Raw genomic sequence first — 15016 nt, forward strand, 5'->3', positions numbered from 1 at the left:
GAATCGGACACGGAACAGCCCACCGCAGAGACACCTGCGGCTTTCCTAAGGTCCCCAGGGTATAATAACAACAGAACAATAACAACAACAAAATAATGATAATAATATGTCTTTAGTTTCTACCTTAGGACATAGTTACACAATAAAACGTGGGCTTCTTGCCTCCTTTTGGCCGAGTAGGAACCTGGAGCGTGGGAAGGTTAGGCGAGTTGCCGAGGTCACAGCGCTAGTAAGTAGCGGAGCCAAGAGCCACGCTCCGTTTGGCCCCACGCCCTGTGCCCCGACCCGCTGCGGGCCCGACGTTCGCCAGCTGAGGCCCCCGCACCCCGGGCCAGATGCGGGCGCAGCGGCCCCCGGCTCGAGCGACCCCAACTGACGAAGCTGGGATTCGCGCGCCCGCGGAGGTCCGGAATGGGGTCTCTGCCCCTCCCCGGGGCGGTGGTCCGGTGACGTCACTGCCTCTTTAAGACCCCCCGCCTCCGCCCCCATCCGCACACTCGGCGGTTCCTACGAATCCCAGTGGGCTTCTTCGCAGGTGAACCTGGGGGAACGTGCGCGCGTTGGAGGGGAAGAGGCAGACTCCTCGAGGAGTGGGGTGCAGACGGCGTGGGTGGGGGTGCGTGTAGAGAACCTGGGCTGATCTGGCTGCGGCCACCGGGGCACAGCTCCTGGCCGGGGATCTGCACCGAAGCCGCAGAGATCAGGTCCCTCTGCAGCCGCGGGAGGGTTAAACGCCCCTCCCCCTCCCCCGGGACAAAGGCACCGAAACCCGGGCGCCCCTCCCCCACCTGCTCTGCTCCCTGGGGCGGGGCTCCCCTCCCCCTCACCTACCGGAACCGACCCTGCTGCTCCCGCCGCCATTAAACCCTCCCCGCAGAGCGCCTCCCGGGCTGGGACCTGGCGACCCTTCCTCGGGCAGGACTCAGGAGGGAACTAGGGGTCGAGAGCGGGAGTGGGCGCCCTCGGACCAAGCCGAGCCCGCAGTGTGCGGAAAGAGAAGGGGTCGAGGGCAGAGGTAGGGTCTCGGAGGGGAGAGATGCCGGGTGCCTGGGCCGGCGTGGCCCCTGCGCTAACCGGGCCAGAGGCCTGGAGGACTGACAGCCGGTTTGGGAAGAGCGCGGCCAGGTATGGCTGGGCGTGGGCGATGCAAATGAGGAGTGGACGGTCTGTCTGTCCTTTGGCCACACTGCTGGGGCCGGTGCTCAGTTCAGCTCCAAACCGTGCGCGGGAACTTTGGGGAAGGGAGAGCCAGAACAGGACCCTGAACAGAACTGCTCCCCCAGCCAGCCACAACACCAAGTGGGATGCGAGGGGGGGCCAGGGCTGCGGCGGAGGAGCTGGTTCACTGGGCAGACTCCAAGGGTTTCGGGTCGTTTTAGGGAAGTTGAGTCCTTAGAGGATGGCATTTGGGGCAAGAACGCACAACAGAATGTCCCCCACCTTGGAGGTATGCGCACGGAACCCCTAGGGGAGGGCGGAAGAGCCGGGCCCAGGGCGCAGCCGGTAGCCCTGGGGAAGAAGCGCTTTTGGGTGAGAGGGTGGTATTTGTGGTTTTCACTGCTCCTGCCCCTCTGGGGTTTGACTGAGGCTGGACTGGGCCAACAGGGCCAGGCAAGGCCGGGGAAGGTGGGTCACCTGAGACACAAACATGACCACCTGCCTGGGGGGATGGAACCGGGCTGGGGTGAGGAGTTTGTACACTGCTACTGGGTGGTTGGGAGGCAGCTTGGATCTCTAATCGTGATGTTGAAACTGACAGGTTTTGAGCCTGCAACTCATGGCTAGCACCAACCGACCATCTGTGTGCCCTAAGGAAACGCCTGGAAATTGCTATCTGATAAAATGTAGGAAAAGTGGCTGGGGCCATGGACTAGCATTGGTATGGGCTTTGTGTCTCATTTGCCCTCGAGACAGCCAGGACTGGGTTGCTTACTTTTTCGCTCTTGTAAGTCAAGGGCAATCCCAAAGCCGGCGGGAGGTGGGGGGGCGGGGGTGGGGGGAACTGATGCTAAAGCATTAAGTGTTCGTTTCGGCCACGAGAAAATGAGGCTCAGAGAGTGTGCTTTGCCCCTGGTGTACTGATTCCCAGCGTTTGTGTTCCCGGAGGCCACGGCATGTGGCATGAAGAGTTAGCACGGGAACAAAGGGTCTGGACCGACCTGCCTGTCTTAACAGCAGTCTCCTCGCGTCCCCCAACGTAGCTCCTCTCAGCCTCAACCTCGCCATGGCTTCCGCTGGCCTGCAAATCCTGGGGATCATCCTGACGCTGCTCGGCTGGGTGAACGCCCTGGTGTCCTGTGCCCTGCCCCTGTGGAAGGTGACCGCCTTCATCGGCAACAGCATCGTGGTGGCCCAGGTGGTGTGGGAGGGGCTGTGGATGTCCTGCGTGGTGCAGAGCACGGGCCAGATGCAGTGCAAGGTGTATGACTCCCTGCTGGCGCTGCCCCAGGACCTGCAGGCCGCCCGCGCCCTCTGCGTCGTCGCCCTCCTGTTGGCTCTGCTCGGGCTGCTGGTCTACCTCGCGGGAGCCAAGTGTACCACCTGCGTGGAGGACAAGGACTCCAAGGCCCGTCTGGTGCTTGTCTCTGGGATCATCTTTGTCATCTCGGGTGTCCTGACCCTCATCCCTGTCTGCTGGACCGCCCACACCATCATCCGGGACTTCTACAACCCTTTGGTGGCCGAGGCCCAAAAGCGGGAGCTGGGGGCCTCCCTCTACCTGGGCTGGGCAGCCTCCGGTCTTTTATTGCTGGGGGGGGGGCTGCTGTGCTGCACATGCCCCTCGGGGGGGGCCCGGGGCTCAAACCATTACATGGCCCGATACTCCGCCTCTGCCGCACATGGCACCTCTCAGGGTCCCTCCGAATACCCCGCTAAGAATTATGTCTAATTCCGGTAGGGGAGCGGGGACTCCCTTGACAGCGGAGTCTAACTTCCTGAGCCGGAGACGTGGAGATGGTGATCCAGGCAGCTTTGGGTGGTTTTTTATCTTTTTTGGGGGGGAGGGGCGGGAGGAGCGGGGGGAGTGGCATTTTTAAAATTCAGTTGGTAACCCAAGAAACTCAGCATCTCTCTTGGGCTCTGCTGCTGGTGCGTCTCACCTTTGGATGATGGAGCCAAGGAGGTGATGCTTCACAGTTTCTGGATCTTTCTCCACCCCGGACATCCCCATCTCGGAGGCCAACCCGCAGCCGCGGGCCAGCGTGAAGGCTGCCTGCTGTTCAGATGCTTGCAGCCTGTCCCCAAGAGTCCCTCCTTAGTGGTGGGTCCTCTGAACCCCCAGGGGCTCCTGAGCCTCAGGTGGCCCGCCCTTAGAAGAGCGGGCGGTTTAAGTTACCAAAGAACCACCCACCTCCAAGTGTTCCGACCTCTGACCTCTGGCTCCTCTACCCTGAGTCCTGCCCCAGCTGTGCCCTAGACCACCTCCCCCGCCCCCCTCTGGCTCACCTTCAGCCCCTGCACGCTTCTGTCACGCCCCCCCCGCCCCCCCCAGTTTTTGTTAAATAAAGCTCGTCTTATTTTGTCGCTTGCCTTGGGTGTTGCTGGGGGGCTGTTGAGAGCCAGCCCGGCAGGGGGAGAAGGTGGGTGCAAGTGGCTCATCTTTCTCACCCTCACACCTCGAGTGGTGAGTGAAGGTGCCCACGGGACACGTCCTGGGGCGGGCCTTGGACTGACAGTCCCAGGAAAGGCCACCCGGTCTTCCCCGCCTGACCACAGATCAGAAGAATCCAAGGTACAAATGCTGTTTATTCCCTACTGGCAGGGGGGAGTAGAGGGTGGGGTGAGGGGCTGGGCCTCCGGGCCTGAACTTCTGGGTACAGGTGGTGGCCAGCTGGCGGGGACCCGCTCCAGGGCAGGGATCCCCTCCTCATTTTGGAACCAAGGAGCTGCTGCCCTTCAGGTGAGGGGCAGGCTCCTAGGGGCAGGGGTGGCCTCAGGAAGAGGAGTGCTAGCCGGAGTCCTGGACCAGAAGAAGGCAGATTGTGGTGGGAGGTGGGGGCAGGCCAGCGTCGCTCTGCCTGGGTGGAGGAAACAAGAAGGTGTGGGCCCCCACCCCCGGCCCCCGCAGAAGGGTCTGGACTCTTCCGGGCCAGCTGGCCACACCTCCGGAGCCAGACCTGACTGGAGCTTCTGGAAAGCGGGTTTCGCCAAGGGAAGGGGTTGACGTCGCGGCGCGGGGGGGGGGGGGGGGGGGGGGGGAGGGCAAGGGTTGCCACAGGGCGTCCGGCACCAGGTCAGGGCTCTGAGCAGCGGGCTTCCGGGGACGCTCTCCGCCTCATACGTAGTCCCTCTTGTCCAGCCCGGACGCACCTGAGCGGGAGGGGATGGAGTAGCCCAGCCTGGGTCCTCGGGGCCGGTCGATCTGGGGTGGGGGGCACGTGCAGCAGAGGAGCCCCCCGCCCAGCATGAGCAGAGCGGCGGCGGCCCAGCCCACGTAGAGGGAGGCCCCCAGCTCCCGCTTGAGGGCCTCGGCCACCAGGGGGTTGTAGAAGTCCTGGATGATGGCGTGCGCGGTCCAGCAGACCGGGATGAGCACCAGGATGCCCGAGAGGAGGAGGAGGACCCCTGCGGTGAGCACGATGCGGGCCTTGGCACCTTCGTCCTCCACGCAGGTGGTGCACTGGGCCCCCGTGATGGCCACCAGCAGCCCGAGCAGAGCCAACAGGAGGGCGATGACGCAGAGGGCGCGGGCGGCCTGCAGGTCCTGGGGCAGCGCCAGCAGGGAGTCATACACCTTGCACTGCATCTGGCCCGTGCTCTGCACCACGCAGGACATCCACAGCCCCTCCCACACCACCTGGGCCACCACGATGCTGTTGCCGATGAAGGCGGTCACCTTCCACAGGGGCAGGGCACAGGACACCAGGGTGCCCAGCCAGCCCAGCACGGACAGGGTCATGCCCAGGAGTTCAAGGCCGGCTGACGCCATCTGTCCCCTCAGGTCTTCTTAACCCTAGACGGCCCGCTTGACTCACAGGGGTACGTCAGGGGCCGCCGGGTGGGGGTCTCGGTGCCCAGAACGTGGGGAAGTCTGTGTCCTCGGCCAGGACCGTCCTCACATCTGTGGGCCTCTTGCAAAGCACCTCTCTGACCCCCACACGCACAAGTGGATCTCACAGTCTCACAGTCCCGCTCAGCGGAGTAGCGGTGTCCCTTCGAGGGGCCCGTTGCCCATCAGATGCCCGGTGGACGCTGCTCCTGCCACCCTGCAGGCACTCACGTCCTGGCGTCCCAGCTGCCGCCCGTCTGACCCAGCTTGCACAGACCCTCCTGACCCACCTTCGGGCTGCAGAGAGCCTTGTCCCTCCGGCAGGCACAGGTTCACGCCGAGCAGCACACCCGCTGTGGGTGTCACCTGGGGACTCGGGCCGGCTCCCAGACGCAGGCGGGGTTTTGAGGCCGAGGCAGGGGAGGGGCAGCAAAGCTGAGAGCGGTGAAGCCTGAGCTACAGGGAGAAGGCGGCGGGGGTGGGGTGGGGAGCCTGGGAGGCGGGACGGAGACCGGGAGCCGGGGAGGAAAGAACATCCGGGCCGGTGGGAACACAGGGACAAAGGAAAGGGGAGACTGAGGACCAGCTGGGGAGTAAGGATTGGCGGGGGGGGGGGGGGGGGGGGGTCATAAAAGTAACAGGCTCTGCACTGAGAAGCGGAGGCTCGGCGGCCTTCCTGAGCCGCCTCCTACTCCTCCCCCAGCCACCCCTTCTTGTCGTCTTTGCTCCCTGCGACCCCGTTTCACTCTACGTGGCAAACACGCCCAGATCCCCCAGTATCGCACACCCCCGCCCCTGTCCCCCTGCCCGCCGGGGACTCTCAGGAATCCGATCCGTCTCCAGTCTCAGCCCTGTGGCCCTGGCTGCTCCCAAGGGAGGGGCCCCGCCCGCACTGTTCCCCCGGCAACAGGTGCCGGTGCCCAGCTCAGGTGGCATCGCCCAGGCAACGGCCTAGAAACCCCCCCCCACTTCAACCTCAGCTCAGGTGTGCCCTTCCCGCCCCCCACACTGAAACTGAGGGCTCGGCCGAGCTGCTGAAGGTCTCTAGTGGCAAAGGATGAAGGCGCTGTTGTGGAAGTTGGGGAGGGGCATGCAGGGGTCTGTGGGGTGAAGGGGGATGAGTAGTGGAGACAGGAGCCCAGGATGGGGGTGAAGCCCCAGGACCCCACTCTTTCCTGTGAGGAGCAAGTGATCACTCTGTCAGAGACACCACGGAGGAGGGCGAGGGGTGAGCCTGCTCACCGTCTCCAGGAACAACGACCCGTCCTGAAGACCTCCTCGGTGCCTGTGACTCCTCCCGTGGGGGGCAGCCTGGGAGTCAGACTACAGCTCAAATCCTGCCCCCAACTAGGGATAGATTATGGAAGGCCAAGGTCCTTAACCTCCTTAGGACAAAGACCCCTGTGAGAAACCTCGTGGGACCCACAAACATGAGCCCCTCGTTTTGGGGGGGTGGTCATGAACTCCCTCAAGCCTCTTCCTGGCTGCTAGGAACTGAGGGAAGAGGAACAGGGGTGGGGAGCCTTCCTTCATACCGTTTCCTGGGGGGCTGGGAGGACTCTCCAAGGCAGAGCTGGGCCCTCACCTGGGAGGGCCTCTCGCCTCCACACCTCCTCCTGAGGGCCTTGGCCCGTCTGCCCCACGGGGAGGCACCCGTTGACTGCCCGCGGAGGCCGGGAGGGGGGTGCTGGGACCAGGCCGGATCTAGCAGGGCCAACGGGGGGGGGGGGGCAGGCCTGCGAGGCCCCCACATACACCTGGGGGTGGCACGCACTGGGTGCCTCTTCACCTGTTCAGTGGGACTTCGTTTACAAAGGATTTTAACTTCGAGCGGGTGCACTGCTTCTGGGGATGGGTTTTAGCATTTTTTAGAAGTTTATACTTTCATCAGATCTGCAAAAGGCTCAGTGACGAAAAAAAGCTTGAGAGCCCCTCCCTCTAAAACAGAGACTGAAAGGGGCACCTGGGTGGCTCAGTCACTTAAGCATCTGACTTCGGCTCAGGTCATGATCTTGAGGTTTGTGGGTTCAAGCCCAGGGTCGGGCTCTGTGCTGACAGCTCAGAGCCTGGAGCCTGCTTCGGATTCTGTCTCCCCCTCTCTCTGCCCCTCCCCCACTCATGCTCTGTCTCTCCGTCAAAAATAAATAAACATTAATAAAATGGAGACTGAGACCAGCGCCGATAAGTGGGCCGATGAATGGGTCTGAAAGGTAGACGCTGGTGGCTAGAGTTTCCTCCACACCCTTGCCTCCCCACAGGTTCAGCTTTTCAGCTGGCTGGGGGCGGGGGGGAGGGGTGCTCCTCCCTTGTGAGGGGCCGACTTGGTGGCCGGGTGGACATGGTGGGCAGTGGGGGGGGGGGCAAGTGGTCAGAGCCCCCTGCAGGCTGTGATGGGCCTGGGGAATCGTGGGGTTTGTCCAGCTAATCCAGCCCTGGGGCTCTAGATTTTACAGGGTGGGTGGGGAGGGGTGACTGGTAAGAAGGGGAGGGGAGGGGTGGCTGAGAAGGACAAATAGAGGCAGGCATTCAGGGCCCAAGGAATCCAGCCACACAGGTTCCAGCAGGTGTCAGGAGGCAGCAGCAAGCCTAGGTATCGGAGGGGCCCGGCAACCCTCCCGCAGCGCCTGCGTCCTGGGCAGCCTGGCCGGGGGTCTTTCCCGTCCCTGGGCGCAGAGACAGCCTCGGCACAGTGGGACCCACCCAGCCCGGTTTGCCCGAGAGCCTGCAGTTGGGCCCGGCCGCAAGGACCCCCCAGTTTCACAGGCAGCTTTAAACCCCTGATGTCGTCACAGGGCCAGTGCGGGGGGGGGGGGGGGGGGGAGGGGGGAGCGCTGCACACACATCGTGCCCAGAGGTGGCACTGACGACCCTAATTGTTTTAGATCCCAATTCTTCTTGGGCTCGACACGTCAACACTCAAGCACAAAGACCCACACACACGAGAGGTGAGTGCTCAGAGGCTGAAGACACCCCCAGACCAATCGGAACCAGACCCGTGGTGGGGGGCCCGGGGAAGCTTCAGCTTCCTCCCACCTAAGTCTACTCTTTCCCCCCTTTGAGAAGACAACGCACCTCCCCCTCAAGGCCTTCGGGGAGGTTAAAAGTGGGACGATCTGTCCGAGAGCAGGGAGGGGCCGAGAGGACGCCGGAGGTGGTCAGGGGAACCGCCCGCAGGAGGGGTGGGCAGCAAGGACGATGCCGGGGAGACCCCGGAAGGCGCTTTCCACCCTCAGCCCTCACTCAGGCCGGGTCTTGGGTCCCCAGGTCCACCCGGACTTGGTTGGATCCGAGAACCAAAGGGTTAAAGTTGGGGCCCAGCGGGGACTGTAGCTGGGGCCGGAATGTCATTGATATGGAGAGGTGGGGACTCCCTCTGTGCGGTTACCGTCTCAAAGGCACTTCATCACATCCACTGGAATCTCCACCCCCACTGCCTCCGCCGGGGAAAGAGGTGGGGGAGGGAAAACTGCCCCAATATACTACTGTGGAGGGAAACTGAGGCACGGGGGGGTGTGGCCTGCCCCAGTTGCTGCTTCGGTGGGTGGTAGAACTGGACCCTATCTGTGTTCTCCAGAGGGCAGCGGGCAGGGCCGCTCAGGTGGGCGGAAGACACGGCCGGCTTAGAGGGGGGAAGGGCGGGGGCGGGCTACCTTCAATCCTCACCTCCACCAGGCTTTTGGAGGAAAGTGTGGCCCAAAGACAAAGACGGGAACGAAAGGTCAGGGGGCCATCATGGGGCCAAGGAGAGCATGGGGGTGGGCACGGGGGCTGTACGGCCCAAGGGCAGCATCAGCCTCTGGTTCGGAGGTGCCCAAGGCCCCAGACTTTGTTAAGAGAAAGGCCAGATCTGCTGGCCACTGAACCAAAAACGGGCAGATGAAGCCCGAGGTCGCATATCCGTTCTTGCTGGGTTACTACCCCCATTTTACAGACCCAGAAACAAGGTGGGGGAATGGGGGGGCAATGAGAACTTGGCCACATGTACTCGTGAGAAACAGGACAAGCCTGAAGGCGTCCAGACCCTGTCCCAGAGCACAGTGTGGGTATGGGGGGGGGGGGGGCGGCGCTGAGCCAGGCCTCCCAGTCGCAGCACAGCAACCCGCATGCACCACCCCACCCACACCCTGCCGAGGTCCTCCCCTGCCTCCCCTCCCTCTCCCCGCTCCTGCAGGCACCCTGCGCCGGGAAGTCTCCGCAGAGAACCGCACCTGGATCTGGTTACACCGGGAGCCACCGTCCACCCTGGGCGGCACCTTCACCGTGTCTGTCCCCGCCACAGAAGGCACCAGTTGTTCACCACCTGCTGTGGGCAGCTTAACGGAGCCAGGGCAGACCTCGATGGGCAAGTCACAACTGCAGCGATCTCCGGGGGGCCTCCCGGCTGTAAAACGAAGGGAGACGCCTGCCTTGCCCGCCCCCAGGGTCACTACAAGAATTTGCCCAGGCAGCGAGCACCCCACACACCTTGGGGACCACTGTAGGTACCGACTTGGGACTAGAGTATTTTGTTCACAGCATCATGGCGGTTTCCCTCGTAAACCTGGTCAGACGCCATGGATTGGGTAGCAATTAACTTTATTTCTGTCGTAACCGTCAGCCTTCAAATAGCAGTCTTTATCCGTCTGGAGTTTAGAGGTGAGGGGGTTGCCCCTCACCTCACTGCTGTGTTCTTACAAAGAGTGGACATTCAGTCTTGTCCCTCCCATTTGGTCTGATTCTCAGTGGAGAGGAGAAGAGAGCTCCAGGATGTGAAGAGGGTGAAGAGAGCAAACCAGCAGGAATGGGAACACGGCCAGAATTCAAGACAAGGGCAGGGGAGTCATCATGAAGGTACCAGTGACTTTGGCTCCTGCCCAAGGACTCCAAGGGACAGCAAGGTTCAAGCAAGAAATAGGGTTTTAAATAGAGTGATAAGGGATTAAATAGAGTGATAAGGAAAGCTGGGAAGACGGCTCTGAAGGTGGCCAGAGCCCCCAGCAACAGGACACTACTGGTATAGAATGCATGGTGGCCCCCACACCATGTCCAGGTCTTAAGCCCTGGAACCTCTGAATTTGGCCTTAACTGGAAAAAGGGACTGGGTGGCTTAGTCAGTTAAGTGTCCAACTCTTGATTTTGGTTCTGGTCATGATCTGATCTCACAGTCCTGAGACTGAGCCCTGTGTCATGCTCTGTGCTGACTGCACGGAGCCTGCTTGGGATTCTCTCTCTCTCTAAATAAATAAACGAGAAAAGAAAAAAAGAAAAAGACAAAAGGAAAGGAAAGAAAAGAAAAGGCCTTTGCAGCTGTAATTAAATTAAAATAAATTAAAAACTTCAAGATGAGACCATTCTGTATTCAGGATGGGGCCTACATCCAACGACAGGTGTCAAAAGAGGAAAAAGAGGAAGATGTGAGACACAGACACAGGGTAAGGCCATGTGAAGACGGAGGCTGAGGCTGGAGGGATGTGGCCACAAGCTAAGGAACGCCAGGGGCCGCCAGGAGCTTGGAGAGGCAAGGAAGGATCCTCCCCTAGAGCCTTGGGAGGAAGCAGCACAGCCCTGCAATACCCTGATTTGGGGTTTCTGGTAAAGTCATTTTATTTTAAGCCATCCAATTTGTGGTGGCTTGCTGAAGCAGTCACAAGCAATTCATATACTGCCTTTTTTGCTAGTGGGTTCCAGGCTCTCAGAGGTCGCCCAAGGTCAAGTTGGCTTCCTGATACCACGCTCGAGTTGCTGTAGAAGAGCCCAATGAGATAGGACATCTGCCTGTTACCTGAGCCCAAGCCACCTGAGTAACAAAGGGAACTTTATTCTGAGTTGTACAGGCTGGGGAGAACCTGGCGGGGGGGGGGGGGTGGAGGGGAGGGCAAGTAAAACGGGGACAGAATAGGGGCTTCCTTTCATGACTCACCTTGGGAGCCTTCCCGTCCCTGGGGATGACCCAGGCCTTGCATGTGAGGCTGCTCCTCCAGGGCCCAGTATCACTTGTCCATCAGCACCGCTGCTATTCTGGTGCATCCAGACCTGCACAATCCTTGGATCTCTTTCAGTCCAAAGTCTGACTCAAAGGGCGCCTGGGGGGCTCAGTGGGTTAAGCGTCAGACTTCAGCTCAGGTCACGATCCCGTGTTTGGTGAGCTTGAGCCCCGCGTCGGGCTCTGGGCTGACAGCTCAGAGCCTGGAGCCTGCTTCGGCTTCTTTGTTTCCCCCTCTCCGCTCCTCCCCTGCTCATGCTCTGTCTCTCAAACATAAATAAACATTAAAAACAAGAAAAGAAAGTTGGACTCAAGGCTTGCAAGGCAGCAAGTTTCCCAGAAGCCATACACATGCAAAGGAACAGGACCTTAGTGACGACATCCGAACCCTTCACTTTATAAGGGAAAATGACACACCTCGCATACCCAGTCAGAACATTTTGAAGTCTTGTTTTCATTTCCTCAAGCCAAGCGCCGCGTGCCCCCTGTCCCCACCGCCCCGGATAAGCAGCCAACTTATCTGCACAAGGGATGAGTTACATTCTCAAATAACCAGGCAAGAGGCTGGCTGTAGGGCAGTAGGGCAAAACGGAATAAAGACCCTATTCTTAAAACGAATTTATTTTTAGACTTGCCCCTTCCACCCCAAAGCTGGGCCTCTCCTCTGACACTGCCTGGCGCTTCCCCAGTCTAGGCTCTCACCGGCGCTTTCTCAATCTGCCAGATGCGAAGGCGGTGAGGGCGCCCAGCCCCGGTGTCCAGGCAGGACGGCCTACTCACCCGCCCGCAGCCCCTCGGGGTCCACGGCCTCGCAAGGGCCAGGCCATCAGCAGGGAGGCGACAGGAAGAGGTACGGCGGCGGCGTCCGCGGCGGCGGCGGCGGCGGCGGCAGCGGCGGAGGGACGGCGGGCAGCAGCCAGGGAGCGCGGGGCGCGGGCGGCGCCAGCAGGTTGGAGGGCGAAGGCCTCGCGGGCAGCGGCGGCAGCGGTTGCGGGGGCGGCTCGGCGACCAGGGGCGGGCGGCCGCGCGCGCCTACAGGCCCGGGCGTGGCGGCGACGGCGGCCTCGGGCAGCGGCGGCAGCGGCAGGTGCGCGGGCGGCGGCGCGGGCGCCGGTAGGCGCGGCAGGTCCTGCAGCGCGAGCGCGGCGGCGGGCGGCGCGGGCACGCAGGCCTCGGGAGGCAGCTCCGGCAGCGCCAGGTGGGCGCCGGGGCCCCAGGGTGCCAGCGGCTCGGGCCGCAGCGGAAGCGCGGGCAGAGGCGGCAGCTCCGCCAGGGCGAGCGCCGAGGGCGGCGGCGGCGGCGGCGTGGGGCTCAGGCCGGGCGGCAGGCCCGGCAGCGGCGGGTGCGGCAGGGACGGCACGGGCGGCGGGGTCAGCGACAGCGACGTGCGGGACCGGCCCAGCCGCGAGTGGGCGCGGGCACGCACGAGCCGCGGGTTCGAGCGGGAGCGGGGGAGCCGCGCCGCCAGCTTGGCCGTCGCGGCGGCGCAGCGACCTCCTCCCTCCCCTACGGCGGCCACGCACCGCGCGGGGGCCGACCCGGCCAATCACGGGTCAGTGCGCTGGCGGCCTTCGCGTGCGTCCCGCCAGGTAGAACGAGCTGCTGTGGCGGCCAATCAGAGGCGGCAGCGCTCCCTGTCAGCGTCTCCTTTCAGCCCTCCCACGGTCTCAACCAATCACGGTGTCCCGCGGTGCCCTTGGCCCCACCCCCTACTAGCCCCGAGACCAGGCGCTGCACACGCGCAGTTGGCGCCCCCACCTGGCCTTAGCGTCGGCTGAGTCGCTGCATTCCCGTGGCGGCCAACGAGGCGATAGGGCGGCCCTCTTGTTCCGGGGTTGCACTTAGCAGTCCCGGAACGAGGCGCGCCTGGACGTGGGTCAAGACCAGTGCAGATCTCAATTATCTTAAAGAAAAGAGAATTCAAAACCAAAATTTAGGGGTGGCCTAGTGACTCGGTTGTTTAAGCGGCTCACTCTTGATTTTGGCTCAGGTCATGATATCCCCCAGTGATGAGACGGAGTTCTGAGCGGAACTTTGTGCTGAACAAAGTAGCCTGCTTGGGATTCTCTCTCTCTGTCAAAATAAATATATTTAATATGCTTAAAAACTTAAAAACCCGAAATTTGATGACATGTAGCATTTGCGTTATTGTTAAGATATGAATGACGGGTGGGTGACAATCAGAAATGAAGGGATGGTAACTCTCTTTAAAACTGGAATATAGAAACCTTTATTAAAATATTAGATCATTTCTAGGTGAGAGGTGCCTGGGTGGTTCAGTTGAGTGACTGACTCTTCATTTCGGCTCAGGTCATGATCTCGGCATCATGGGTCTTCACTGAGCATGGAGCCTGCTTGAGATTCTCTCTCTCTCTCTCTCTCTCTCTCTCTCTCTCTCCCCCCTCTCTCTCTCTCTCTCTCTCCCTCCCTCTCCCTCTCCCTCCCCCCCCTTCCCTCTCTCCCTTCCTCTGTCCCTCGGTTGCTCGAGCTCACTCTCTCAAAATGAAAAAATAAAAGCAAATCATATAGAAAAAAACATTTTGGGGTGCCTGGGTGGCTCAGTCAGGTAAGCATCCGACTTCAGCTCAGGTCATGATCTCATGGTTGGTGGGTTTGAGCCCCGCCTCGGGCTCTGTGCTGCTGGCTCAGAGCCAGGAGCCTGCTTGGGATTGTGTCTCCCTCTCTCTCTGTCCTTCCCCCACTTGTGTTCTCCCTCTCTTTGTCTCTAAAAAATAAACATTAAAAAAATTTTTTTTTTTAAAATTTCTAGGTGAGTTAGGCAGGATATCACTCAAGGACAGTGTGCTGGGCGGGCCCTGTGCCCAGATGTTAGCTTCTAATCCTTTGTTACTGTTAACAAAAAATCAACTGAGTCATTTTGAAGCTCTAACTGGCTTTAAGCGATTCATGGATTGGATAGCATCCCATCCACCAAGTAGAAGGGAGCTGCAAGGAGTTGGGCAGAATGGAAGGTTTTTACAGGAAGGAGGGTGAGGCAAGAAAGTTTAGCTAAAGAAAAGATTGTGACAGCAAGGTCACCTTCTCTTAGAGGGGAAAGGGGAGGAGGGGGGCAGAGGAGAATTTAGGTAGATTACCTCATATTCCTTCGGTGGGGGGGATGGTGAGGCCCATGTGACATTACCCCAGTAGTGCGGACTAGAAAATCCCTGACCGGTTAAGACTACGTTTCCCGGAGGAAGGTTGGAAAGTTAGTAAGGTAGGTAAGGTACTAAGCTCCCCTTTGGGGACTTGGCCTAAGTGGCTCCATCTTTAGCTTGTGCTTTCCTAACATCAGTAAAAAGATGTGATTTAGTGTATACCTTGGGGCAGAGAAAGATGAGACTATTTGGATATTTTATTTTAGCGTTTGAGAGAGAAAGCATGAGCGGGGGAAGGGCAGAGAGAGAGGGAGAGGGGAGAGAGAGAACCCTAGGCAGTCTCTATGCTGTCAGCTTGGAGCCCGACGTAGGGCTCGAACTCACCAGCTGTGGGGTTATGACCTGAAGTCGGACGCTTAACCCACTGAGACACCTAGTTGGATATTTTTTTTTTAAATGAGTAGTTCTGTGAAAAAGGAAAAATCTAGGACTCCCAAAGAGAGCAAATCAAATGAGGTTGGCTAAGAAAAATCAGGCCGCAATTCTGATGTTCACAGAATTTCCTAAAAGCTGATCAACCTTAAGCCTTATTTGGATTACTGTGAGGGTCGCCAGAGGCGTGGGCTTGGAAGGGCAAAAGGCCATAAGCCAGAGGCTCAGAGAGATGGTTCTGGCACGGGCCTGCCTCTGAGTAGGAGCTCAGAACAGCGGGTCAGTCCCCACTTGTGCCACCTCCATGCTGGAGCCGGGCAAAAGACTACTGGGTGTCCACATTTCTGTGCAAGAAGATCTGTACTCGTGGGGTAAGAAAAACAGGCAATCCTGTTTAACCCAGTATAATACTGATACTGGGTCAGTAACTGGCTTTTTAAGATGTTTGAAAGCGTTCGGGAATCGGAGATGGTAAATGTCTGATTTCTTCGTTTCCAAGAGCCCTTTAAGTACTCAGAAAGAACTTAGTGGTTG

At 60.2% G+C, this 15016-nt stretch overlaps 2 protein-coding genes across 5 annotated transcripts; one reads left to right on the forward strand and one right to left on the reverse strand.

The window, feature by feature from the left end:
• The first annotated feature begins 157 nt into the window (after positions 1-157).
• On the forward strand, positions 158-3473 carry CLDN6 (claudin 6). 4 transcript variants are annotated; one of them, XM_042970890.1, is made up of 3 exons: positions 844-1125; positions 2202-2356; positions 2450-3473. In XM_042970890.1, the coding sequence occupies exons 2-3, from the start codon at positions 2225-2227 to the stop codon at positions 2888-2890; spliced, it is 573 nt and encodes a 190-aa protein (XP_042826824.1). In that variant the 5' UTR covers positions 844-1125; positions 2202-2224; the 3' UTR covers positions 2891-3473. The 4 variants fall into 4 exon arrangements, with proteins under 4 accessions (XP_042826823.1, XP_042826824.1, XP_042826825.1 ...); XM_042970891.1 differs by having other exon boundaries at positions 2202-2317; XM_042970889.1 differs by lacking the exon at positions 844-1125 and adding an exon at positions 158-229 and having other exon boundaries at positions 2202-3473.
• A 256-nt stretch (positions 3474-3729) lies between these two features.
• Positions 3730-5268, reverse strand: CLDN9 (claudin 9). The gene is made up of 2 exons (XM_042972168.1): positions 4312-5268; positions 3730-4019 (listed from the first exon to the last, which is right to left on the reverse strand). Exons 1-2 carry the CDS (start codon positions 4928-4930, stop codon positions 3898-3900), a joined length of 741 nt encoding a protein of 246 aa, XP_042828102.1. The 5' UTR covers positions 4931-5268; the 3' UTR covers positions 3730-3897.
• Positions 5269-15016: the final 9748 nt, after the last annotated feature.

Source organism: Panthera tigris, chromosome E3 (genome assembly GCF_018350195.1).
Source record: "Panthera tigris isolate Pti1 chromosome E3, P.tigris_Pti1_mat1.1, whole genome shotgun sequence".
Classification (NCBI taxonomy): domain Eukaryota; kingdom Metazoa; phylum Chordata; class Mammalia; order Carnivora; family Felidae; genus Panthera; species Panthera tigris.